At 40.1% G+C, this 26,643-nt stretch overlaps 1 protein-coding gene across 3 annotated transcripts in view; it reads left to right on the top strand.

Annotated features, from left to right (window-relative positions):
* The first annotated feature begins 18,239 nt into the window (after positions 1–18,239).
* The window catches only part of LOC114686608 (zinc finger protein 54-like), a 48,687-nt gene continuing 40,283 nt past the window's right edge, over positions 18,240–26,643 (top strand). The window contains exons 1-4 of one of the 3 annotated variants that reach the window (XM_037202248.1): positions 18,240–18,340; positions 21,611–21,701; positions 23,980–24,070; positions 25,991–26,117. In XM_037202248.1, the coding sequence (XP_037058143.1) occupies positions 24,041–24,070; positions 25,991–26,117 (157 nt within the window). In that variant the 5' untranslated portion in view covers positions 18,240–18,340; positions 21,611–21,701; positions 23,980–24,040. Of the gene's footprint in view, positions 18,478–21,610; positions 21,702–23,979; positions 24,071–25,990; positions 26,118–26,643 lie in introns of all 3 variants that reach the window. The other 2 variants (XM_037202247.1, XM_037202249.1) reach the window with 2 other exon arrangements.

The following is a 26,643-nucleotide window of genomic DNA, read 5'->3' as shown; positions in this document are numbered from 1 at the left end:
CAGGGGATGGGAGTGGAAACATGAGGGGATGAGATGGTCGAGTTGGGGGATGGACAGAGATGGAGAGCAATGAAAGAGATATCTCAACAGGGTGAATCATTATAGGGTTAGGGAGAAACATGGTGCTAGGGAAATTCCCAGGAACCCACAGAGATGTTCCCTACTAAGACTCCTATCAATGGTATAGAGGGCACCTGAACTAGCCTTTCCCTGTAGTCAGATTGGTGACTACTCTAATTGTCTTCATAGACCCTACATTCAATGACTGATGGAAGCAGATGCAGTGATCCACAGCCAAACACTGGGCGGAGCTCCTGGAGTTCAGTTGAAGAGAGGGAGAAGGGATTATAGGAGAAAGGGAAAGGTCAAGATCATCATGCAGTAAACCACAGAAACAGCAGATCTGAGTTAATGGGAGCTCATGGAAGGTGGACTGATAGCTGGAGAATCTGCATGGGACCAAATGTGACCCTCTGAATATGGGTGACAGTTGTGTGTCTTGGTCTGTTAGTGGGTTCCCTAACAATGGGACCAAGACTTATCCTGTGTCCATGAGCTGGCTTTCTACAGCCTATTCTCTATGGTGGGATGCCTTATTCAACCTTGATGGAGGAAGAAGAGGCTTGATCCTGCCCCACATTGGTATTCCAGCCTTTGTTGACTACTCAAGGGAGGCCTTACCCCCTATGAGGAGTAGATGGGGATGGGGTGGAAGGATGAGGAGCAGGAGAAGGGGAGGGAGAGGAAACAGTGGTTGGTATGGAAAATGAAAAAAAAAATCTTAGCCGGGCTGTGATGGTGTATGCCTTTAATCCCAGCACTCAGGAGGCAGAGCCAGGCAGATCTCTGTGAATTCGAGGCCAGCCTGGGCTACCAAGTAAGTCCCAGGAAAGACGCAAAGCTACACACAGAAACCCTGTCTCGAAAAACAAAAAAAAAAAAAAAAAAGAAAAAAGAAAAAAGAAAAAGAAAAAGAAAAAAAAGAAAAAATTCTTAAATAAATATAAAAATAATACAATTATAGCATGGCTCTTTTTCCTTTCCTACTGTCAAATCATCTCCTATACCCTTCCCTGCTCTTTTTAATTCATGGCCACTTATTTCAATAACTGTTTTTGCATACACATATGTGTATTCCTATACATATATATTCCTATAGGTCTGTAGTGGCATACAACTTTATCCCAGCACTTGGGAGGAGGGCAGGCAGATCTCTGAGTCCAAGACAAGCCTGTCTCTAAAACAAAAACAAAGAATCAATGTTCCTACATACGATCTTCTTTGTTCATATCATGTTACTTGTATGTATGTTTCCAAGGCGGTGATATAGGGTATCCAACTGATGTGCTCTTCCTGAGGGGAGACCATGTCTCCTGCTCCCAGCATTCTCCATTTGTCTGTAGTTCTCTGTTTTGGGTTGAGTTTTATAGGCTTTTCCCCATGCACTTTGTACTTGTGGCTTCTTGCCCACACTATGTGGGTATGTTAGTGAGATTTTTAGAGCTGTAGTTTCTGGCATTACTAGGTGTGATGGGTACTCTTGGTTGTCAACTTGACTACATCTGGAACGAACTACAATTCAAAAATGGAGGGTACACCTGTGAGAGATTATTTCTGCTTAGTTTAAAATGGGATGAATCCACTTGTACTCAAGACCTTTGAGGCTGGAGACACACATCTCTGACAATGATCTTGATAGTGGAAGTTATACCTTTCATCTATGCCACACCTTCTCCTGGGAGCTGATATATGGATAGTTAAGAATGAAGCTTTCACATTTTGCCTGCTTGTGGGCTCATTTCCTTGCTAGCACATCCATTCCTTCACTGGTTTTAAAGCATACTTCTTTGGAATTCCAACATATCCCAAAGACCAGTCAAGACATCCAGCATTGTGGAGAGGGGAATGACTGGATTTATGGATTTTCTGTTCAAAGCTAATCATTGATGGATCAGCTGGACAGTAGCCTGTAAGTCATTCCAATCAATTACACACACACACACACACACACACACACACACACACAAAATACACACACACACACAGAAAGAGAGAGAGAGAGAGAGAGAGAGAGAGAGAGAGAGAGAGACTGAGATTCATTCTATTAGTTCTGTTACTTTAAAGAACCCTGGATTTGGGTACAGAAGTGACTCTAGAACAATGGAAATATAAGGATGAATTCCTTAAGTATCTGGAGTAGGCTTCTCAATTTACCAGCACCTTCAGGTACTGAAGCCTCTCCAGTCATTACCTCTTCTGGAAACTTTGAGAATACTGAAAGACCATGGTGTGAACTATATTGCAAAGTTAAGGAGATATGTAGCTAGAGTTTTTCTATTCCTGCCTGGTCAATGGTCAGGACAAATCTCTCTTACCCACCAGCCTGCAGCTGCTCAGACCCAACTGAGTAAACACACTGATACTTGTATTGCTTATAAACTGTATGGCCTTAGCAGGCTTCTTGTTATCTAGTTCTTATATCTTATATAAATTAACCCATTTATATTTGTCTATACTTTGCCACATGACTCGTGGCTTACCGCTACCTTACATCTTGCTTGTCATCACAGCAGCTGGCAGTGTCTCTCTGCCTCAGCCTTCCACTTCCCAGAATTCTCTTCTCTGCTTGTCCCACCTATAATTCCTGCCTGGCTACTGGCCAATCAGCATTTTATTTATACAGAGCGATATCCACAGCACTTTCCCCCTTTTTTTAAAGGAAGGGTTTTAACTTTCATATAGTAAAATTACATATAACAAAACACTTATCTAGCAAGAATTACAGTTACAATATCTAGTCTATTTGTATTTAGTAGAATTAAAGAAGATATCCTATCTATGTTATATTTGTGAATCTAAGGTTTCATATCTAACTTATCTCATAATAACTAAGGAAATTATAACTATCTAGTCTTCAACTACATCAAAGACCTCAGAAGGATATAATATTACATGAGAAATGGGAGAAGGATACAAGCAACTTTCAATAGTCTTGCAAGAGTGGACAGAGACAGCCTGGACAGTCATCCAAAGTTCTTCTGTAAAGTTGGGGCATCTGTCTTCAGTCCACAGGCCTAGAGTCTCTCAGTCACTTTTCTCTGTGTCCTGTAGAATGTCTGGCAGTTTCCTCCGTGAAGCAGGAACCTTAAGGACCATTTTGCCAAGCAAAGTTCAGTGGTCACCTTCCTATGGGTCCTGCATGTCCAGTCAATCAAGCAGTCCAGGCAAGAACAGTTTCTTGCCCAAATAGCTATTTTTGTCAAGGTGAAGATAAACTCCATATGGAGTGTCTTCGATGCCCATCCTCCTCTCTGAAGTAAATTGGTGCTGCCAGGAGCAGCTTGGAGACATCTCTGTGTAACATAGTGTAGGTCAAGCCTGCATGCACGTCACACACCTGCCATAGAGTAGCTCCAATATGCAGGTGGCCACTAACTTGAGAGGGACAAGTAGGAAGCCATTTTTAGCTCTGTTTTAGAATCTTTTTTCTCAGGTTTTATTTGGAAACTCTTGCCAACCAGTTGGGCACCATTTGTATTCAAAATATGAAAGCAATAATAATTGAGCAATTCTATCACCAGCTCCTATTTCATGGTCCTTTTTACATATGCCAATTATAAAAGCATTAAATATAATCTCTATAGGATTCGAAGAGGTAACCCTAGGCAATACTCTTCTAGAGTATTTTTTATAAAATCTTAAAAAGAGGATTCTTTTTTACAGATCCCAAGTAACACATTAATGTAAATTGCCAGTTATTAACAATGTGGATCAAACAATTTATCTCTGTTTTATTTACTGGTCAGTAATGATCAACAGACAAGAGCATACCTAATATATATTTCAAAATTATGAATCTTGTTCCTGTAGTTCATCTACCATGAGAATCAAACATTCATCCAAACATTTATTAAGACAATCAAAAGAACAGAACATCCTTTATACAATAAATGATTAATATCCCTGGAAATTCAAACAGAATTGACTTAGCATTCCATGTCCTGACTGAAACCATTTTTCACCAGAAGTTAGGCCCATTTAAACTTTTAGCGCCCATCCCTCCCCAGGCCTCTGCTCGCTTGCCCACCTGCAAGTCTGTTCCCCTCTTCGAGCCTTGTGACTATGTGTCCCACCAGCCTGTATCTGCCTGCCTGCCCGCCCACTGCTCCAGGCTATCTTGCACCACTGCACGGGCCTTTGCCCATTGCACAGGCCTGCACACACACACACTCCCATTTAAACTTCCTCTTATCCAATGAAGGGACTACTAATAATGAGTTATTCCCACTGTAAAGGAAAAAAAAAAACAGAAAACATTTCCCATGAAGGGATCCTAAATATTGAATTATTCCCACTCTGAGGGAAAAATAAGAAACATTTAAACCAAAATTAAGCAAACACACAACAAAACTTTTAACCTCTGGGATTGCTTGCTTGTTCAGCCAGCAGCAGTTAGGCCCACTTGCTGACTCTTTGGAATTCTGATGCTGCCACTCTGTTCGGGCAGGCAGAAAGAGCACAGAGCTCTAGCTATCCTGAAACTTCTGTATCAGAAAGAGCCTTTCTTCTTCCATTACCACTGGGAAGAGGCTTTTCTCTTTCCTTCATCCTTCCTCTACAGGGTCCCAAAATCTTTAGGCCTAGCTTCAAAATTTTTCCCCTTTTTACTGGGAAAATCCTTTTTCATGACTGAAATTTTCTCTTTTTTCAAATGGGAAATTTCCTTCCCTTCCCTCTTCTCTATTGGAAAGATTTAAAATCTTTAGCTGTCCTGCTCTTACTGGCAGTGCCCTGCTGCTGCTTCAATAGTCCAATTAAATGTTCCTCGAGGACCGACTGTAAGCTAGCTGCACCCATGCAATTCACCCTTACCTTCTCTTTTCTTTAAAATGCTGGCCAGCCTTACTTCGGGTGTCCATCAGCTTGTCCCTTCTTTCTCGGATCTTGGTGGGACCTCCACTTGTCGTGGTAATGCCTGTGCTACCACCACCCATTCACCATCTCCAAGCGAAGCGGCTGTGGATCAAAAAAACAGACAGTGGGTCATTTGCCTCAGCAGAATGCCAAATGCCACTTATTGAAGGAGGGAGGAGGCCTTAAATACAGGCTTACCATACAATGGGAGAACCCCGGAGAGCAGAAGTACTACATCTAAGCAGAAGTGCTACTTCTTGCATCTAAGCTGTTAACGCCCATTATGCTGGATACACAAACAAGGAACTTCCCAAAAGCATTCAGGAGGGTGGAAACTGGCAGAGGATTAGCATAGAGAGGACATCAAGGTCAAGGTCAGCAAGCAAGGCAACAGCTACCCAAAACGGGGGCCAGGGCCCTACAGAGATAAATATATTTTATTATCCTGAATCACCAATTGTGAGTAGCATTGTACCTAGGGATCTGGTATGTAAAACTTTAGAAGATTTGAGGGAAAATAAGGGAAATGATGCCACTGCTTCTTTAATCTGAGCATCTCTGGATAAATTGATAAAGAAAAAGGATGAGCTCAGTGATAAAACTAACCAGCTTCTAGCATTTCAGAATACTGTGAAGAAGCACAAAGAACTGTGTGATAAACCTGACTGGCTCCAGATGCAAATAAAAAAGAGTCTAAAATTTTCTAAGTGTGCCCTGGAAGAGAATCTTCTCTCCAGCAGCCACAGAGCTCAAGTTTCAGGAAATAAAACTGAATCCTTTACAATAAGTTGAACTAAATTACAGCAAAAATTCAAGTCCCAGCCTCAGACAGTGTAGGCAGTTGAAATAAGGGCATTAAATGGTACAAAAATGGGATCCAATAACTTGGGATGAGGATGTATGCAAGGACCTCCATACAGTTGAAAACTCGAATCCTCAGATTCTCAAGGGTTTATCTCAAATGAGGAAGTAGTACCATGAGCCCCACCCTTGAAATATTACCTTTTCCACATTTGATGAGGACACTAATCTTTCATTGCTAAACCCAAAGTGATTTCTCTGAAGAAAATGTCAGGCACAATAACACTAATGTTCTTCAGTGTCCACCAATAATTGCCTCTAGACTTATAAACAAATTTATACAAAAACAGGCTCTTGGTGGGGCAGTAGAAAGTGTAGTCACTGAGGAGGTGTGCTACACTACTAAAGGACTTAACGATTTTGCTAATTAATTCTAGCATCAGTCTGGGAATATGTGGGAATGGGTTTTAATGGTGTGGGATAATGGAAGAAGGAACATAAAACAAGATAGGACTGAATTTATTGATGTCCCTCTGAGTGGAGATTCTTAGTTCAAAATGAAGCTCACACAGTTAAACGTTTATTTGAATGGTTGTTTGAAGCATGTGTCAAAAGATGGCCTATTGAAAGGGGGTTGGAGAAGCCTGACGTCACTTGGTTTAGGGTTAAAGAAGGCATTTTAAGGCTCAGGGAAACTGCAGTGCTGGAGAGGGTATGCTGTGTAAAACCTAATCATCAGCAATGGGAAGGTGCAGAAGAAATGCCCTGCACTAATCCTATAAGATGCAAAATGGTGAGGGGGGCACCGGTACATTTGAAGTGTTTCTTTAAAAGTTTAATTAATTAACATCTTAAATTTTATTTTACATACTGACCACAGTTTCCCCTCCATTCTCTCCTCCTGTTACCACTCCCTGACTCCTGGCTACCCCCTCACCATCCACTTCTTCTCCATCTCCATCAGAAAGAGGCAGGTCTCTCATGGGCTTGAACAAAGCATGGCATATCAAGTTGAGGTAGGATCAAATTTCTCCCCCTGCATCAAGCCTGGGCAAAATAATACAGCATGGGGAACAGTTCCCCAAATCCAGCTAAACACCAGGGATGGGTCCTGATCTCCCTGCTAGGAATCATAAAAACAGACCAAGCTACATAACTGTCACACATGTGTAGAGGGCCTAGGTTAGTCCCATGTAGGCTCCCTAACTGTTGGTTCAGAGTCCATGTGCTCCCATGAGCTCAGGTCAGCTGTCTTTGTGTGTTTTTCCACCATGACTCTGACCATTCTGGCTCATTCTGGCTTCCTTTCTTCAGCAGGACTCACTGAGCTTGGCCCATTGATTAGCCATGGATCCTGGTATCTGCTTCCATCAATTCCTGGGAAATGGCTTTCTTATGACAATTAGGGTAGCCACCAATTTTATTTCAGGAGATGGCCAGTTCAGGTACCCTCTCCACTATTTCTAGGAGTCTTAGCTGGGGCCATCCTGTGGATTCCTAAGAGTTTTCCTGGTACCAGGTTTCTCCCTCACCCTGAAATGCCCCCATGACGATGCCTCTTTTATTACTCTCCCCCTCCATCCAGCCCCCAACACTCCACCCATGCCCAGCCCTCCAAAACTGTTCCCTTAAGTTGCCATCTCCCACCCTTCTCCCAGTTTACCCAGTAAATCTCTTTTATTTCCCCTTCCCAGGGAAATCCATGCATCCCTCTTTGGGCCCTCTGTTATCTTGCCTCTCTGAGGCTGTGGGGTGTAGGTTGGTTTCCTGTCCTTTACTCCTAATATCCACTTTGAGTGAGTACATGCCATGTTTGTCCTTCTGGGTTTGAGTTATGTCATTCAGAATGATTTTTCTAGTTCCATTCATTGGCCTGCTAATTTCCCGAGGTAATTGTTTTTTACAGCTGATTAGTACTCCATTGTGTAAATGTACCACATTTTCTTTATCCATTCTTCAGTTGAGGGGCATGTAGGTTGTTTTCATTTCTGACTATTACAAATAATGCTGCTATGAACATAGTTGAGCAAGTGTCCTTGTGGTATGAATGTGCATCCTTTGGGTATATGCCCAAGAAGTGTATAGATGGGTCTTGTGGTAGATTGATTCCAATTTTTATGAGAAATCACCATACTTATTTGTAAAGTGCTAAGTTTGCATTCCCACCAGCAGTGGAGGAGTATTCTCCTTACTACACATCCTCTCCAATATAAGCTGTCCTCAGTGTCTTTGATCTTAGCCACTCTGACAGGTGTAAGATGGAATCTCAAAGTCACTTTGATTTGGATTTCCATGATCACTAAGGATGTTGAGCAATTCTTTAAGTGTATGTCAGCCATTGTGATTCTGCTGTTGAGAATGCTCTGTTTAGATCTGTACCTCATTTTTTAATTGGATTATTTAGTTTTTTGATATCTAGTTTCTTGAGTTCTTTATGTATTATGAAGAGCAGACCTCTGTCAGATGTGGGGTGGGTGGAGATCTTTTCCCATTCTGTAGGCTGCTGTTTTATTTTATTGACAGTTTCCTTTGATTTACCGAAACTTCTCTGTTTCTGGAGGTCCCATTTGTTAATTGTGGATTTCAGTGCCTGTGCTATTGGTGTTATATTCAGGAAGTAGTCTCCTATGCCAATGCACCCAAGACTACTTTCCACTATCTCTTCTATCAGGTTCAGTGTAACTGGATTTATGTTGAGGTCTTTGATCCACTTGGACTTGAGTTTTGTGCATGGTGATAGATATGGATCTATTTGCATTCTACATGCTGACATCCAGTTATGCCAGCACCATTTGTTGATGATGCTTTCTTTTTTCCATTATATAATTTTGGTTTTCTCATCAAAATCAGGTGTTCATACAGGTTGTATTGCTGCCAGCATAGAATTTTGGGGGTCACATATGTATAAAATCATATCATCTGCAAATAGCAAAAGTTTGACTTCTTCCTTTCCAATTTGTATCCCCTTGATGTTCTTTTGTTGTCTTAATGCTCTAGCTAGAACTTGAGTACGATATTGAATAGATTTGGAGAAAATAGACAGCCTTGTCTTGTTCCTGATTTTAGTGGAATTGCTTTGAGTTTCTCTCCATTTAATTTGATATTGGTTGTTGGCTTGTTGTAAATTGTCTTTATTATGTTTAGATATGTTCCTTGTATTCCTGATCTCTCCAACACCTTTATCATGAAGGGGTGTTGAATTTTGTCAAAGGCCTGTTCAGCATCTAATGAGATGATCATGTGTTTTTCTTTCATTTTGTTTATATGGTGGATTACATTGACTGATTTTAATATGTTGAACCATCCTTTCATCTCTGGGATGAAGCCTACTTTATCATGGTGAATGATTTTTTATGTGTTATGTTTGCCAGTATTTTATTGAGTATTTTTGCATCAATGCTCATGAGGGAGAATAGTCTGCAATGCTCTTTCTTTATTGCTTCTTTGTGTGGTTTGTATGTCAGGGTAACTGCAGCCTCATATAAAGAATTTGGCAATGTCACTTCCGTTTCTATTGTGTGGAACAACTTGAGGAGTACTGGTATTAGCTCTTCTTTGAAATTCTGGTAAAATTCTGCACGGAAACCATCTGTCCTTGGGCTTTTTATGGTTGGTATACTTTTAATGACTGCCTCTATTTACTTAGTGGTTATTGATCTGTTTAAATTTTTATCAGGGCTTGATTTAATGTGTTACCTATCTAGAAAATTGTTCATTTCTCTTAAACTCTCCAATCTTGTGGAGTATATATTTTTGAAGTACAACTTAATGATTCTCTAGATTTCCTCAGTGTCTGTTGTTATGTACCCCTTTCTAGTTCTGATTTTGATAATTTGGATATTCTCTCTTTGCCTTTTGGTTAGTTTGGATAAGGGCTTGTCTATCTTGTTGATTTTCTCAAAGAAGCAACTCTGTCTTGTTGAGTCTGTTTTTTTGTTCTCTTTGTTTCTATTTGGTTGTTTTCAGAGTTAAGCTTGATTATTTCCTGCCATATACTCCTCCTGGGTGAGTATGCTTCTTTTTGTTCTATAGCTTTAAGATGTGCTGCTAAGTCACTAGTGTGAAATTTGTCCAAATTCTATACATAGGCATGTAGTGTTATGAACTTTCCTCTTAGCACTACTTTCATAGTGTCCTATAAGTTTAGGTATGTTGGGCATTCATTTTCATTGAAATCTAGGAAGTCTTTAATTTCTTTCTTTCTTTCTTTCTTTCTTTCTTTCTTTCTTTCTTTCTTTCTTTCTTTCTTTCTTTCTTTCTTTCTTTCTTTCTTTATTTCTTCATTGACCCAGTTGTAATTCAGTTGAGAGTTGTTCTGTTTCCATGAGTTTGTAGGCTTTCTGTGGTTTGGGTTGTTGAATTCTAAACTTTAAGTGATACAGCAGAAGGATGGATCCTGTCTTTGCATTCATTTTGGCAGCCTATGTCTTTTTATTGGTGAACTTAGTCAATTGATATTAAGAGAGATTAATGACTAGTGATTGTTAATTTCTGTTATTTTATGGATTTTGTTTTGGTGGTGATGGTGATAATGTGTTTCCCTTCTTTGTGTTTTGCTGGGGTAAGATATCTATTGCTTGCATTTTCGTGGGTGCGGCTAACTTCCTTGGGTTGAAGTTTTTCTTCTAGTACTTTCTATAGGACTGGATTTGTGTATAGGTGTTTAAATCTGGTTTTGTCATGAAATATCTTATTTTCTCCATCTATCGTGATTGAAAGTTTTGCTGGATATAGTAGTCTAGGCTGGTATCTGTGGTCCCTTAGTGTCTACACATTCACTACAAATTCATTCTTCCAACTCATATAGGTGGCGCTTGTGACTATAGGGTCTGCTGATGTTGGGGAAAGGGACTGTCTGTGGAAAGCATGCTGGGTAAGTGTGATTGGGTGGTGGAGTGGATCTTTTGGGAACAGAGTCCAGTGGGTGGCGGTAATGCTCATGTAGCTTGACCACAGGTGTAGGTGGAAGTTTCTCCAGTCATGCCTAGCCCTGTGGTCAGGACAAATCTCCCATCCCCCCAGTCTGTTGCTGTATATAAAATATTCACTCAGAGGCTTATATTAGCAACCAATTTTATGGCCTATGGGCCAGACTTCTTGCTACATAGCTTGTATAATTTAACTCAACCCATTTTTATTAATCTACTCTTGTTCAAATCTTAGATGGTACTTTAATAAAAAGAAAACCTGGAGCCAGATGTTGGCATGAAAGCTGAAAGATCAGGGAAGAGCAAGCTGCAGCTAACCTCACCTTGCCAACTCCACGAATCCTCTGACTGAAAGCCTGTGAGTCCTCACCCAAAAGGGTCTCAGCTGAACTGTTTCCTCAAGCCTTATATACCCTTCTCTGCCCTGCTGTCACTTCCTTGGATTAAAGGCATGTGTGCTTCCCAGTACTGGGATTAAAGGTGTGTGCCACCACTGCCTGGCTGTTTCCACTGTGGCCTTGAACTCACAGAGATACAGATCGATATCTGCCTTCTAAATGAAAGGATTAAGGGTGTGTGCCACTGTCTGGCCTCTCTCTGTTTAATCTAGTGACTGGCTTTGTCTTCCAATCCAGGCAAGTTTATTAGGGTACACAATGTATCACTACATTTCCCCTCTTTTGTCTAAAATAATAAAAGTAGGTTATAATTAATATAAGAAAAACTATATGCAATAAGTACAATAGGTGTATATAAAATACACAGTCAAGAATTACATTAACAATGACCAGTCTATTAACATTTCACAAATTCAGAGAAAATACTCCATGAGTCCAAAATATACCTAATTCACTTTCTATCCTAACTTGTATTACCAACCAAAAATATCTTTTGATGTCTTTCAATCTTATACCTCTTTAGGGAGTTTCTTTTATAAATTTGTTAACAAGGAAAACTATAACTATCTAATCATCAACTCCCACAGAGACCAGAGAAGGAAATAATATTACCTAAGTAAGCAGGGAATTCAAACAAGCAACTTCCAAATAATGTGAGAAATGACAGCAATAGCTGGCTACCTGGACAGTCACCCAAGGTCCTTCTACAGTGTTTGTAGGATGTGAAGATATTTGTGTCTCACGTAAATACTCATCAAAAGGTCACTTCCACTCAAAGGGACTTCAATAATCAAGTACATAGGATGACCTGTTCTGTGGACAGTCAGTCTCTTTCCCTATCCATTCCTGTCATTGCCCAATGTGCCCATGAACAATGTGGCCATAGTGGCAGAGATTGAGATTAGGCATCGGCTCAACAACATGGAATTGCACTCACCAAGGCTGACCTTGCTACAGCTGCTCTTGAATGCCAGGTCTGCCCATAGCACAGACCAACATTATTCCCCTGATATGGCACCATTCCCCAGAGTGACCAGCCAGCAACCTAGTGGCAGGTTGACTACATAGGACCACTTCTTCCATGGAAAGGATAATGCTTTGTCCTTACTGGAGTAGATACTTATTCTGCTTATGAATTTGCCTTTCCTGCATGAGATGCTTCTGGCAAAATTACCATCTGTTATTGCTGGTTGTTATTTTATTCTTTTTACTTTTAGTCTTTTGGGGTGCCCACCACACAGCACCCAAGTAATTCTTTCTTAAGACAGCCTGACCTTAGGTTGGATTGTTTGTAGCCAGCTTTGCTTAACTTAAACTAACTCATCTATCTTTTGCCTCTGGGCTTTTATCTTTCCCTTTTTCTGTATACCTTTCTTTACTTCTTACTCCGTGGCTTGGTTGTAGCAGGGTGGTAGGCCCCCAGAGTCCTCCTTTCCTTCTTTTCTTGCTCCCTTCTCTGAGATTTATCCTCCTATTTATTCTCTCTGTCTGGCAGCCCTGCCTATTCTTTTGTGCTAAACCATTGGCCATTCAGCTCTTCATTAGATAAACCAGGTGTTTTAGACAGTTTCACAGAGTGAAACAAATTCAACATAAAAGAATGCAACACATCTTTGCATCTTTATCCAAATGTTCCACAGAATGAACAAATATAACACATCTTAAAATAATAACCCATAACAATCTGTGGACTTACAGAATGCCTTATCTACTGTCAAAGTATTCCACACACTATTGCTTCTGACTGAGGAACTTACTTCACAACACAAAAGTAAAACAGTGGTCCCATGATCATGGAATCCACTGATCTTACCACGTTTACTACCATCTTGAAGTAGCTGACCATATAGAAAGAAGGAATGGCTTTTTGAAGAAACAGTTACAGGGCCAATTAGGTGGCAGCAGCCTGGAGGGCTGTGGCATGGTTCTACAGAAGGCAGTGCAAGCTTGGAATCAGTGTTCAATATATCATATGGTGTTTTCCATATTGAGCATCCAGTTGTCCCAGGATTCAAGAGGAAGAAAGGGGAATAGTTCCACTTACTATTACCCCTAATGGCCCACTAGAAAATTTTTGCTTCCCATTTCCTCAACATTAAGTTCTGCTACTCCAGAATTCTTGGATCCAAACACAGGAGCATTCCTGCCAGGAACTGAAGCAAACATCCTATTAAAATGGAAGCTCAGACACCCCTTGGTCACTTGGGGCTTCTAATGCCCTTAAACCAAAAAGATGAGAAAGGAACAACTTTGAAATATTCCTTTACACTGAGTGAATATGTGTTACTGTGATTGGGTTAATAAAGAAGCTGCTTGACCAATAGCTGAAGGGGTAGAATCTAGTTGGGACTTGCAGAAAAAAGAAAGCATGATGAAGTAGAGGAGTCTCTTGGAATTGCAAGGAGATGCAGAGAGAAGGAGATGGACTTGCTGTATTGAGAAAAGGTACCAAGCCATGTGGCAGAGCATAGATAAGAAATATAGGTTAATTTGAAATATAAGAGTTAGCCAGTAATAAGCCTGTGGTTTTTGGCCAATCATTTACAATTAATATAAGCCTCTTTGTTGTTATTTGGGAGCAGCTGTTGAGACACTGTAAAACTCTGCCTATAACAACTAACAACTCTTAACAATGTTAGGAGGGTGACTGATCCACATTATCATGGGGAAATTGGATTGCCTCTCCACAATGTGGATTAGAGGGATTATGTCTGCAGTGCAGGAGAGCCTTTAGGGCATTTCTTAGTGCTACTATGTCCTGTGATTAAAGTCAATGGACAACAGCCTAATCCAGGAAGGATGATAAAGGGCACAGAGACATCAGGAATGAAGGAATAAATCACTTTCCAGGAAAGGAGCCAAGACCTGCTGAGGGTGGAGGAAATACAGAATGGGTAGTATAGAAAGAAAGTTATAAATACTTATTAAGGCTATGTGGTCAGTAACAGAAGGGAAAATTAAAGGTGGCGTTAGTGTTTCTATTGTATTTTCCTAAGAATGTTTTTGTACAGATATTTGTGTTTTCTTTTAGTTTCTTTATCAAGTGATGTAACATCAATTAAGAGAATATCAATGGTTATCATATCTAAATTCAAGATACTAAAGTTGTGTCCACAAGAGACATTGACACCTATTCTAAATTTCAAATGTGTATGACAATGAGTTATATCATGTTAGGTGTAATTACAACATGGTTAAATACACAATGCATTTGCAATTGTATTGGTTATATTTATATTAGGTTTGGCTGTTATTATGACCTGTTTATTGTCTTCAATTGGAAATTAATCATAAATAAGGAGATATGATTGCAAGGGATGATGGACTTGTGATGGCTACTCTTGCTTGTCTAATTTACTACATCTGGAATGAACTACAATCCAGAAATATAGGGCACACCTGTGAGAGATTATTTTTGCTTGGTTTGAACTGTGTGAATCCACTATTAGTTCAGATCTTTGAGGTAGGAAGACAAAAGCCTTTAATCCATATCTTGATGTGGGAGGACACAGGTGTGTGAAAAGGATCATGAGGCTCGAGATACAACTTTATTCTAGGCCACATCTTCTGCTGGAAGTCTATAAACAACATGGAACAATGAAGCTTTTGCTCCTTGTCTGCTTGCCCTAGCCTTGTTAGCACATCCATTCCTTCACTGAATATTCCTTCTTCAATATTCCAGCATATACTGAAGACCAGCCGAGACACCCAGCCTTGTGTACTGACTTCTAGATTCTTGTGCTTTTTGTCCACAGCTAGCCATTGGGGAGAGAGAGAGAGAGAGAGAGAGAGAGAGAGAGAGAGAGAGAGAGAGAGAGAGAGAGAGAGAGATATTCTATCAGTTCTGTTGCTCTAGAGAACTGTCACTAATACACATGTAGGCACAATCTATCTCTCGGTAAACTTTCTGATCCTCTGGCTCTTACAACCTTTATACCCCCTTCTTCAAAAATTTTCCTTGAGCCTTATATTCAGGAGTGTTTTTATATATGTATCCATTTGACCTGGCAACTACAACTCTGCATTTTGATTAGTTGTGGTTTATTTGTAGTCTTCTCTGTCTGTTGCAAACAGATGTTCCCTTGACAACAGGTGAAGACTAGACTTATCTGTGGGTATAAAGAAAATGTTTAGATTTTTGTTAGGGATTATGATGGTTTAGTAAAGTGGTGGTTGTTGGTTCTCCACCAAGATTCATGACTTTACCCGAACTGAGTAGTTAGCCTGATTTCCAGTACCAGACATGGTTTCTCTTTTGTTAACAGTTTCTTAAATCCAATTTGAGAGCTGTTGGTTACCATCAAGGTATGCTTGTCCCTACTGTACTCAGGGTTATTGTACCATGATGATCACTGGTGTGTTTCATGAGCATCTGTAGGTGGAAGTTTCTGTTCTGCCAACAACTTCCAAATACCCAGCAGCTGCTTCCCAAATCACCACACAGAAGCTTATGTTAATTTTAATTGACTGGCCATTAGCTCAGGCTTATTATTGACTAGCTCTTACACTTAAGTTAACCCATAATTCTAATCTATGTTTAGCCACATGGCTTAGTGCCTGGCTACTGGCCAATTAGCGCTTTATTAAACCAAATTGAGTGACAAATCTTTACAGTGTACAAGAGCTTTATCCCACAGCATTTCCCCTTTTTGGTTTAATTAAAAAGGAAAGTTTTAACATTAATGTAGTAAAACAAAAACAGTTATTAAGTAAGAATTATAGCAACAATATACAATACATTTGCATTTGCATAAGAAAATACCTAATTATCTACCTTACCTTGGTGAATCTAAAGTTTTGTATCTAAATTTCTTTTATTATAACTAAAGAAAACTATAACTATCTAGTCTTCAACTCCATCAAAGACTCCAGAAGGATGTAATGTTACCTAATGACAGAGACATCAGGCTGCCTGGACACTCACCCAAAGTTCCTCTGCAACACTGGGGCATCCAACTTCGGCCTACAGGCCTAACATATCTGGCAGATTTATCTGTAAAGCAGGATTTTTGAAGGACTGTCCCAACTTCTCTTGGCAAAGTTCTTCAGTCATTTTCTTCTGTGTCCTGCTTGTTCAATTTGTACAGCAGGCCCCTTCTCCCTGATCCTTATAAGAGGTCAGATACAATGGCAGGAAGCACTGCCTCCATTGGGACTTATGGCCCAAGCTCATGAGTGGAGCAAATACTACGACAAGCATCATATCTAGATAAGACTGGTCATTGGCTTCCACTTTTGGAAGCTTGAATGGTGCTTCTGGTACCATGAAAGCTTTTCTTCAGGGTGAAGTTTTCTTTGTTTTGAAACAAGGACTCTCTGTTTACTCACAGTTTTCTTAGACTCAGTATGTAGACCAGGATGGCCATGACCTCACAGTTTCTCTTGCCCCTGCCCGTTGAGTGCTGGGACTAAAAACTTGCATAACCTTGCGAATTATACATAACGTTTTATTATCCTGTCACAACAGCTGACTTGATAGACATGAGTAAACAAGTGTATCTTATTTCTACTGATATTGAAGACCTCTAATCCACTGAATTGGAAACTCTAAATGAAATAGATGAGTTTCCAGATCCACATAAGATGTGAAATTTAAACACATGAAATAAAAATGTAAACACAAGCAGCAATGAGACTGAAGCAGTAATAAAATGACACCCCCCCATACAACTCCCCAAACAACACCATGACATGATTGACAGGATTCTATCAGAACTTCAAAGAAGAACAGCAAAGCTATATAAATACTTGAAACAAAAAGGAAGACATCCTGACTCTCAATATAACCTGATATTAAACCAGGTACTGATACAATAAAAAGGAAATGAAAGACAGCTGTACTCATTTAAAAAATTCTGTAATTGGTTCTTTCTCCATTTGGTTGTATATTTAAGACACGGTGTATGTAGATAAGTGTGTGTGTGTGTGTGTGTGTGTGTGTGTGTGCATGTGTGTGTGTGTGCCTCAAATATTGTCCATTCTCACTTCCTACCTCTCTACTATCCTGCTCCACAATTCCAACAAATCTCTGTTGTGTTTATCTCCATTCACTTTGCTTGGGACCCACTGAGATTAACCAGGGCCACATTGAGACTGTGGTTTTGGAGCTATGTGTTGGAGCCTGATGGGCTCAGCAGAGGACTACAACCCAAGGCAGTGATTCCTCTCCCACAATCCACCCATTGCCAACATTTGAGAGGTAAAGGGTGTGCCCTGTGAGCCTTTCCCTTTCCTAGACTGATTGTGGTCTAGAGTGAGGTCCATGCAGGTCAGTACAGCAGCTGTTGGTTACTGATTACAACAGCTGTGTGGAGTCTAGAGAATGGCATGTCTTAGTCCTTCCTCCTCTTTCCCTTCTTATTCCCTTTCCTCCTCCTCTTCCTCGGTGTTCCAGGAGCCATAGATGGGAAGGTGTAACTGATGTTTTCAGGACTGGGACTACATACCTTACTCATTTTCTGCATTTGGGACAGCCAAGGGTCTCTGCATTCACTACTGCATTAATTTTTTTTTTGCATATTTTATCTAAAAGCATCTTTAGCACGAGTCACAACACAAACACTTGTTTGATAGTAAAACGACAAGACCACCATCTAGTGGTGAGAGCAATAGAGCGAGGGATGAACTCAGCCCTGGGATCTTAGAAGTGGGCTTGACCACTGACTTCTTGAGACACCTATTTCTTTTTCAAAATCCAAGTTCCTGAAATGTCTCTTTGCAAGTTACAATTGCAGTGTTTGGTTTTGGCTTGTCATGTGTGTGTTAACGATGGGACGCTGGCATCTGAATTTAGCCTGTTATCTTTTGGTGTAGGTTGTAGCCAGGGAGGCTGGTAGTCAAGTCGAGATTTGGCTACCTGTCTTTTATCTGAAGGTTTCAGAATCCAGGCTGGTGGTCAGATTTCGGGGTGCAGCGTCCTCCTAGACCCAGTTCTGGTCTAGGCTGGCAGCGAGCATGTGGGGAGGCTGTGCAGAGCGGGTGCAGGGCAGCCAGACAGCTGGAGCTGTGTGGAAGGCAGCCTGAGACCGAGTGGGAGGGGCGGGTCTCCGATGGGGCGGGGACACCTGTCAATCAGAGGAGATTAGGGAAAAGAATCAGTGGGGTGGTCTTGGGAAACTAACCCCCCCCCCCCCAAAAAAAAAAAGAGCCCGGGGTAGGCGGTTTTGCAGTAGCTCCTTGACCGGAAGTGGATTTTTTAGTGGGGGGGTCCAGGAGGAGTCTGTTCAAGGAACGAGGCTGAAGTTACAGGAAATCCCACCATTCCCTGTCGGACGTCAGGATCTTTGGTGTCAGAACTGGGTGAGGAAGACCCGGCCGGGTATTCGGGACCTGAAATCTCCCCGGAGCCGCAGTGGCCGCGCGGGGCGGCCTGGGAAAGTCACCAGTCAGCAGCGCAGTGGCGGGAACCGCAGCCCGGCGGCCCTGGAACCTCCCAGGTCAGAGGAGCTGCGGGGCTGGGACACGGGAGGGGAGGGACAGGGGTGCGAGCAGTTTCTCTGCTGTTCATAAGGAAGCCGGCTCTGAAGTTCTACTGTGAATGTCTTTCCCTTGGTGTATTTTAGATCATATGGAATAAGATGATTTTTTTCAATTGCTCTTCTGATTGCCCAAATATTCTTGTAAGAATAATATCAAATATTTGAATTTACCCGTTAAGATGTGCAAGCACATTCTCTCTGCTATGGTTGAAACGACAAAGCTCTTGAAATTACCATCAATACAAACTTCCTTATTATACCGTTTCCATATTTAAGAGAGTGGTACATTTGCCTGGAGACTTAGATTTGCCGAGAGCTTTTAGATTATAGTCATGAAAGGAAAGCCTGCAAATTTCATTGAATCTGAAAGTATATTATTTTGCTAGTTCTACAGTTTACTTGTAAACATTGACTTTTAAAAGTAAACTTTTATCCACCGTTAATCTTCCATCCGGGACACATGCATACTGCAATGTAAATACAGCATTCTGAAAAGTGTCTTTGCCAGGCCTGGTGGCACAGGCCTTTAATCCCAACACTCAGAAGGCAGAGGCAGGTGGACTGCAGATGTTGGAGGCTGGCAGGGGATACATAGTGACTTAATGGACAACCAGAATTACGCAGGAAAATTCTGCTTCAGGGGAAAACAGAAAAGGAAAAAATAAATTTAAATGCATTATAGTATAGAATGATATTAGAAAGCATCTTTTGAATAATTGTGATAATTCACCTATATCAAAAAATGTCTATAGTAGTCTTTTGTCTGTTATGCCCAGATCATGGGGACCCCCAAAAGACCACCACGGAAAACTAATCCCATATGTAGAAGCAAAGAACCTTTATTTTCAAGCTCTGAGCTTGGTCTCTCTGTCTGTCCAATGCAGCCGTGAGAGCAGAGAGCCTTGCGCCCAGGCAGGGTAGAGTTTTTAATCATAGCAGAGGTTGGGGTGAAGAGATTTCCACGGTTCAGCACCCTGATTGGCTGACATTTGTCTAGGGGTATCGGTAAAACAGAATATAGGTGTGTGCTAGCCTCAGGGACATCTGGCCACCTTATCTAACCTGTTTAATGGTTGGAATGTTTGGGGTGTCTTTAGGTGTAGGCCCTCCCTGGGTGGGTTACAGGGTGTTTACCCACCAACCCCGAAGTTCCTCAAAGTTTTCTTGAGTAAGAGAAGCAGGAAATATTAGATAGAAGGATTTAATTGTGGAGATAAAAAGACAGGAAATACAGGATAGCCTTGAGAGAGCCTGGAACCTATTCCAACGGGCTCCAGCTTTCTCTGCCTAAGGTATTTATAGAAATGCCAAGGGGTGGAGCATAAGACCTCCCCTCAGCACAGTCAAGTGCAGAACGTCTCAGACACTTGCACTCAGGGCTAGTGGTCCAATCATCCTCTATGTGGACCTGCTGGGTAAAGCCACGAGGAACCTGAAAACCAGCTCCCACAGTGGGGTCAGCTTATGGGTGTTGGCCTGGGTCTGGATGTTGCCTGCCAGTAAGCCTGTACAGAAGCTGTGTCTGGGTCTCTAAGCGTGTCATTGCAGCTGTGTGGTCAAGCTGTTTTAGGCCCCCTACAGGCTCCTTGGACCAAGAAAACACCCTGTCCGTGGATATATAACCAAACTGTTATTTTTTTTTTGGTTCTGGTTTTGCTGTATTTGAGACCTGAATTCACAGTGTTGCTTTGTCTGACCCAGAACTCACTATGTAGACCAGGCTAGACTAGAAAACATAGAGTTCCACTGACCTGTTTCTTCCAAGTGCTAGGATTAAAGGTGTACACCAACAGGGCAAGTCAAACTGTTGTTTTTCACTTTGTGGTCTGTTGACAGCCAGTGGTGTGGCTTTTGACTACTTCCAAGTAGAGTGGCAATGCCTGGACCCTGCCCTGAGGGCTTTGTGCTGGGACTATGTTGTAGGAATTTAGCAGAGTCACTGTTTCTTGGATAAACATTAAATTGAACAACCATTTTTTTTTTTTGGAAGTACTTTGACCTTAAAGAATCCTTGTGGAGACAGTGAATGTATCCCGTGATCTGTAGAACTGTTTTTACTGAAGGGGCATTGTAGCCATCCTGAGACTTTAGTCACAAGATGTCACAGGCTTTTGTTTTGTTGTGTATTGCAAAGAATACACAATAAAGGACTAAAGTCATGGGGGCATGTGATGCTTTCCTTTAGTAAGACATGTAAATGAGATAAGGAAGTTTGGTTTGAGGAAATACTTTGTGTAACTTTCAATAAATACACCTTTGTATGGGTGTTCTGGATTCAGTTCATCAAAGTTTGGACCTTCTTAATATCACATAGACCTTAAAATTTCATCTTGGAGTGCCCTCTTTCTTCAGCCAACCCCTGCTACACTCTACACCCTGACATTGCAGAATTACAGCAGTACACCTGGGCGGTGGTGGTGCATGACTCTAATCGCAGCACACAGGAGGAAGAGGCAAGAGGATCTCTGTGAGTTAAAGGCCCGCCTAGTCCAGGATCAGGAGCTAGTTCCAGGACAGCTAAGGCTGATGATACACACAGAAATCCTGTCTTATAAAAAACAATAACAAAAAAGAAAAAGAAAAAAATTGCAGCAGTATGGTTTTTGTGGCTGAGAATTGTTTGCTTGCAGTCTCCCTTTCTCCTCGGTATCTCTTGACAAACTAATCTGCCAGTGTGTGTGGTTTCTGTGAATGAGTCTCACATGCCACAGAATAAAATGAAATCCGCAAAGGAAAAAAAAAGCATTTTCATGAAATGTTCTCTCTTCTTCCAGAGTGTCCCTTTGGGAGGTGTAGGGCTTCATCATTATTGGTCCATGATAAATTCAGAACCCTACTAGTGTATAATATTCTCTTCCCAATCATTCAGTTTCATTTCTGCCCCTGAGTTTTGACTGAGCTGTGATTGGAAGTGGGATTCAAGTTACTCTACTAACTGAAAATGCTTTCTAGTTGTTTTCAGTATTCTGACCCTACAGGACAGTTCGGGAATCATTTTATAATCCTGTATTTAGTTTTCTCTTCATCTCCTGAGCACAATCATGTGTTAGATATACGCATGTTTACTGAACAATCTCTTTCCCATGTGCAGGGCTAAGTGATCACCCAGACCTGCTCACCTGTGCGGCAGAACAAAGAGGCTTGGAAGATGGAGAAAGAGGAGACAGTAGCTAAGGATCCAGGTATGGTGGAGACATTGGTGGAGTGGAAAGGGGATCAAGTGAATGTGTAAGTGGGACATGAAATCAGTTTTGCTACATTCTGTTTCACTAGAAATAATTCTGGAGACTTCCACTGAGGAGAATCTCAGGATTATCCTAATGTAGGCATGAGAAGGCTTTCTACAGAAGAATTAATAATGGAGTCAAATAAAATTTTATTTGACTATGCATGTGAGTGCTTCTATCCTTATTCATTCACATCATGGATCATGTTTTCATACCATTATTAACTCATTTTCATGTCTTTGATTTTAATGTATTATGAAAATGATAACAATTAATATCAATAGGTTTATTTATTGTTTTCAAAATTTTGGAGCATTGGTATTCTAGCACATTCTCTACCTTTTTTTTTTAATGTCTCTGTACTTGAAAATAATGCCAACAGAGTTTTGATAAGAACCAGAAACTATATTTACACCTTGCTACACTCTATCTATACTGTTGGAAATTAGGATAAATATTTAGAATGCATTAGGAGTTATGCTGATTTAGTAAAATACTGGTTGTAGGTTCTCCTCCAAGTTCCATGCCTTTACTAGCCCTAGGGAAACAGGCTACACTTCCAGTACAGGGATGCCTTGTTGAGAGGGTCTTAATCCAATTAGAAGCTGTTATTACAACATAATTATGTATGACACTCTTGCGCCCTTAGGACTATCATGAAGTACAGATCATTGTTGTGGTTCATAGGTGTCATAACTGGGCAGGACAGTTAGTTGGCTCCCTCCTTGGGAAGGTTACATGTGGCCTTCTAATACCATGAAAGCTAGTCCCCAGGGAGGAGGCTTTAAGGTCAGTTCCATCTCCAGTCCTCTAGGATTTGTGCATGAAGTGTGTGGCTTCTTCAACACTAGGAACTCAACTTCTGTCTCTAGTAGGCAACTGTGGGCAACAGCAATACCCTGCAATGTTTGGAAGTCTCTTGGACAACTCTCACCAACAACTTCAAAGCAGGCTTCTTATACCTGGTCTTGGTCATTTTGTTAGAAATTCTTTGGCTCTTGTGAGGAGCATCATCAGGGCAGTTGGGAAATTTTCATTTACACTTGAAATGTATATGCTTACAGAGACTTTTATGTAGTATAGGAGTTTTTTTTTTTTGATGGATAGATAATAGTCAAGGAATAGATGGATTTCTTATGAATTTTCCAGACATCCTTACAGTTCTTTTACCCTCCATCTTCTGTTTATTTCTGTCCCTTCTCCATAGTTAAATCCTCACCCTCTCCCCCTTTTTATCCAATTTCCCCCTTCAGATCACTTGTTCCCTGTTACTCCATCTCTACTACTCCCCCACACCCCACAGTGATCTCTTCTTACTTTTCTGGTCACTGCATTCACTCCAGGTTGTGGACTCACATCTGAAGATTTGGAGTTAGGAACTTCCTATGAGAGAGAACATGCAGTGTCTTTCTTTCTGGGTCTGGGTTACCTCACTCAATATGATCTTTTCTAAGTCCATCCATTTAGCTGCAAAGCTCATTATTTCAGTTTTCTTTACATGAATAGTATTCCATAGCGTATATGTATCACAATTTCACTATCCAATTGTTATGACTAGAGCAGCAATGAACAGGGCTGAGCAAGTATCTATGGAGTAGGATGTTGAGTCCCTTGAGCTTATACCAAGGAAAGTCATGTGCTGAATTTATTTAACTTCAGGGTTTGTTTCATTAGTTGAGGATTCTCTATTTTTATTTTTAGTGTGGCTATTTTTTTTTATGGCATTTTTATTTCCTATGGTTTTGTTTATGTTGTTGCTGGTCGGATTATTAGTACTATTCTTTTTCCTCCTTTTTGAGAAATAGTGGTTTGCTGTGTTGCTCATGGATGATTACTTCCCAAGTCTCCTGTATTTCTCTATTCTTCACATGAAATTTATTATTGCTCCTGTTCTCATGGATGATTCTCTGACTCTCCTGTGTAAATTTTACCTTTAATTTATTACCTGAGTGCTGCTTTAGTGAAATCTATTGTGATAATTGGTGACTATCTTGAAATGCACTTATGTTTCCATCAATTTTAAGAGAGTAGTTTTCTTTGTGCTACAGGATACTTGATGGTGATTTTCTATTCAAGCTTCAAATGTCTTTTCATACTCTCCTGACTTTGGGATCATTAACTAGATACCTGGTAGAATGCTATTGCTTGGGTCTTTCCATGTGGTTTGACAGTGTTCTCTAACAACTTTTAGTATTAATTTTAACTCTTCCATTTTGACCCCTTGATTTGAAAGGGAAGTGTCCATCTATTCATTTTTCCTGAAAGAGAAATTCAAAGAAGAGAAACTGTAAAAAATGGCTGATTCTCCAGTAAATGTGTCGCAGGTTAGTGGTCCTTTCCACTCTTTATCTTAAAATGTTATACTTTGATGTATTAAAACCTTTAATTTTCTGCTTCTGATAATTTTTTGAAATTTTATTATGAGCAATTCTTCAAACAGAGAAACAACAAAATCACATGCCAAAATTAAGCAGACCCAATGACTATACAACTTTTATATAGTTAGAGTCATCATAGGGAGCAGAAGCTCTGGAGCCTCACATGGGATTTTTATATTTTCACAATCAAATATATTTTGATTTCCTTATCTATCACCAAAACCCCAAAAACCTTTGACAGAATTAGAACTAGAAAAGCAATTAGCTTTATATCCTTTTTCCTAACTGGTGTTCATTACCTGCATTCAGACCCTGATAATTTAACTTTTCCTGTTCTCTTTTCTTCATGTTATACTGTGTCCACATATACATTGTTTCTATATACATATATTATTGGGTAGATTCTGCATATGAGCGAAAATGTGTCTTCTTTCTAAAAGTGTATGACTGCACTTAATATTACATATTCTACATATTTTGTGTCCCTTCATTTTCCTGAAAATGTTTATTTTATTTTTCTCTATAGCTGAATTGTCCTCTATTTTATACAATTTTCATTATCCATCCATCTTTTGATAGATAATTAGGTTAATTCCAATACCATTCCTTTGGTGATTAAAACAACAGTAAGCATGGGTTATAAATATCTCTGTAGTGGGATGTGTTGTTCTCTGGGTAAATGGCCAGGAGTGAAGAACTGGGTCATATGTAAGTTCTCTCTTTAGTTTTTTCAATAATCTCCAAACTGATTCCCACTATGGCTGTATTAATTTGCACCCCCCTTTCCTTCAACAGTGCATAAGTTTTCCTTTCTCTCCATATCCCCTCAAACATTTGTTGTCAGATTAATTGATGACAGCCATTCTGTTTGGGATGAGGCAGTATTTCTTAGAAGTTTTAATTTGTGCTCCCATGGTCGTCTTTCTGGGATCCTGAATGCTTTGCAATGTTTGTTGGCCATTTGAATTTCTAACTTTGAAAAATGTCTATTTAGTTCATTGTCCATTTGTTGACTTGCAATTTTATTTCCTTGGTATTTAATTAATGTAATTTTTGTAATTTCTTGCAATGTGCCTTATCTAAAATGTCACAGGTACAAATTCTCTTAGCTATACATTAAACATTTTTTGGTGTGTTTTTGGACTTCTCTCAATTTTTATTACTCTTTGGGAGTGAAGTGAAATACTCTTGCAAACTTCTGAAATTGTTATTTGTCTCTGTTGGCTTATGCATTATCTTAGGGAAATTTTGAATTATATCAAATATGCCTGATGCAGACTTTTCTGTCTGTTAGTAATGACCCACATATTCTCATAAAATTAATTGCTATACTTCTTAAGTGTTAATGTTAAAATGACGGTTTGTAGTGCTGTTACAATCTTTGCTACTGTGGAAAAAAAAAAAAACAAAACTCTTTATCTACAAAATCAGTCATACATTGTACCTTCTGTACCTAACTCTGTGCTATATAATGGTGTGGCATTGTACCTATAGTTTAAACATCCCAACTAAGCCTATTAGAATAGAGTTATGTAAGGCCCCAGTTCACACAGGATTGATTTACATCAGTGTTTTAGCATGATCTACAGCATTTAAAGCTTATTCCTCATTGTGAATTTTCTTTCTGAGACATGTGTTAATATGTTTAACATTAACCGTAATGTGTTTCTTGTTTCATGTATACTGCATGTAAAACTGTTCTTGTTTAATCCTGTTTTCATAGAGTGAGAATATTCATGAGAGAATGTGACCGTATTAGAAATCTTCTCTTTGAGTAATTATCTTTGCTCATCTACATTTTGTCTCATTATATCCAGGAAAGCACTTACAGGTAGCACGTGCTGAAACCATATGCTTTTGTTTCAGGGTCTGTTGACATTCAGGGATGTGACTGTGGACTTCCCCCAAGAGGAGTGGGAATGCCTGGACTCTGTTCAGAGGGCTTTGTACATTGATGTGATGTTGGAGAATTACAACAACCTGGTCTTTGTGGGTGAGAACATTTTGCTTGTAGAATTCCTACCCATCTTTTGTTTGTTCTGCCTTCACAAGATGTAAAATGTGTTAGGCTGTCCTGAAAAAAACAACAGGAGACCAGGCAAAGTTTAGTAGTAGGAAAGAACTTTTCTATGCTATTTAGCTTTCTCTTTCCATTTTCTATTTCAGAGGTATCATCCGACCTTCATTTTGGTTCCAAGATTCATCCATAAACTCAGTAGCATATAATATTTCCACTCATATCTTAAATCTCCATGTCCATTATTGCAATTATATGGTCTTATTTGTGAGACAAATTCAAGATACACAAACTGAAAATGCTAAATATACTTTGGTATTTGACTACAAATATCAGTGGAGAAATCTTGCCTAAATTCCTCTGCTTTGTGTTTTCAATTACTGAGTGCAATACTGTCTTAAATTTCTATACTCTTTCTAAAAGTTCTATCATGGGTCATGGGCTGCCTCAAAAGAAAAGGTGGATTATGTGTGCAAAGTAGGTGTGATCACCTATACAGAAA

Source organism: Peromyscus leucopus, chromosome 1 (assembly GCF_004664715.2).
Source record: "Peromyscus leucopus breed LL Stock chromosome 1, UCI_PerLeu_2.1, whole genome shotgun sequence".
In the NCBI taxonomy this organism is placed as follows: Eukaryota; Metazoa; Chordata; class Mammalia; order Rodentia; family Cricetidae; genus Peromyscus; species Peromyscus leucopus.
This window is presented reverse-complemented; position numbering and strand designations above follow the sequence as displayed.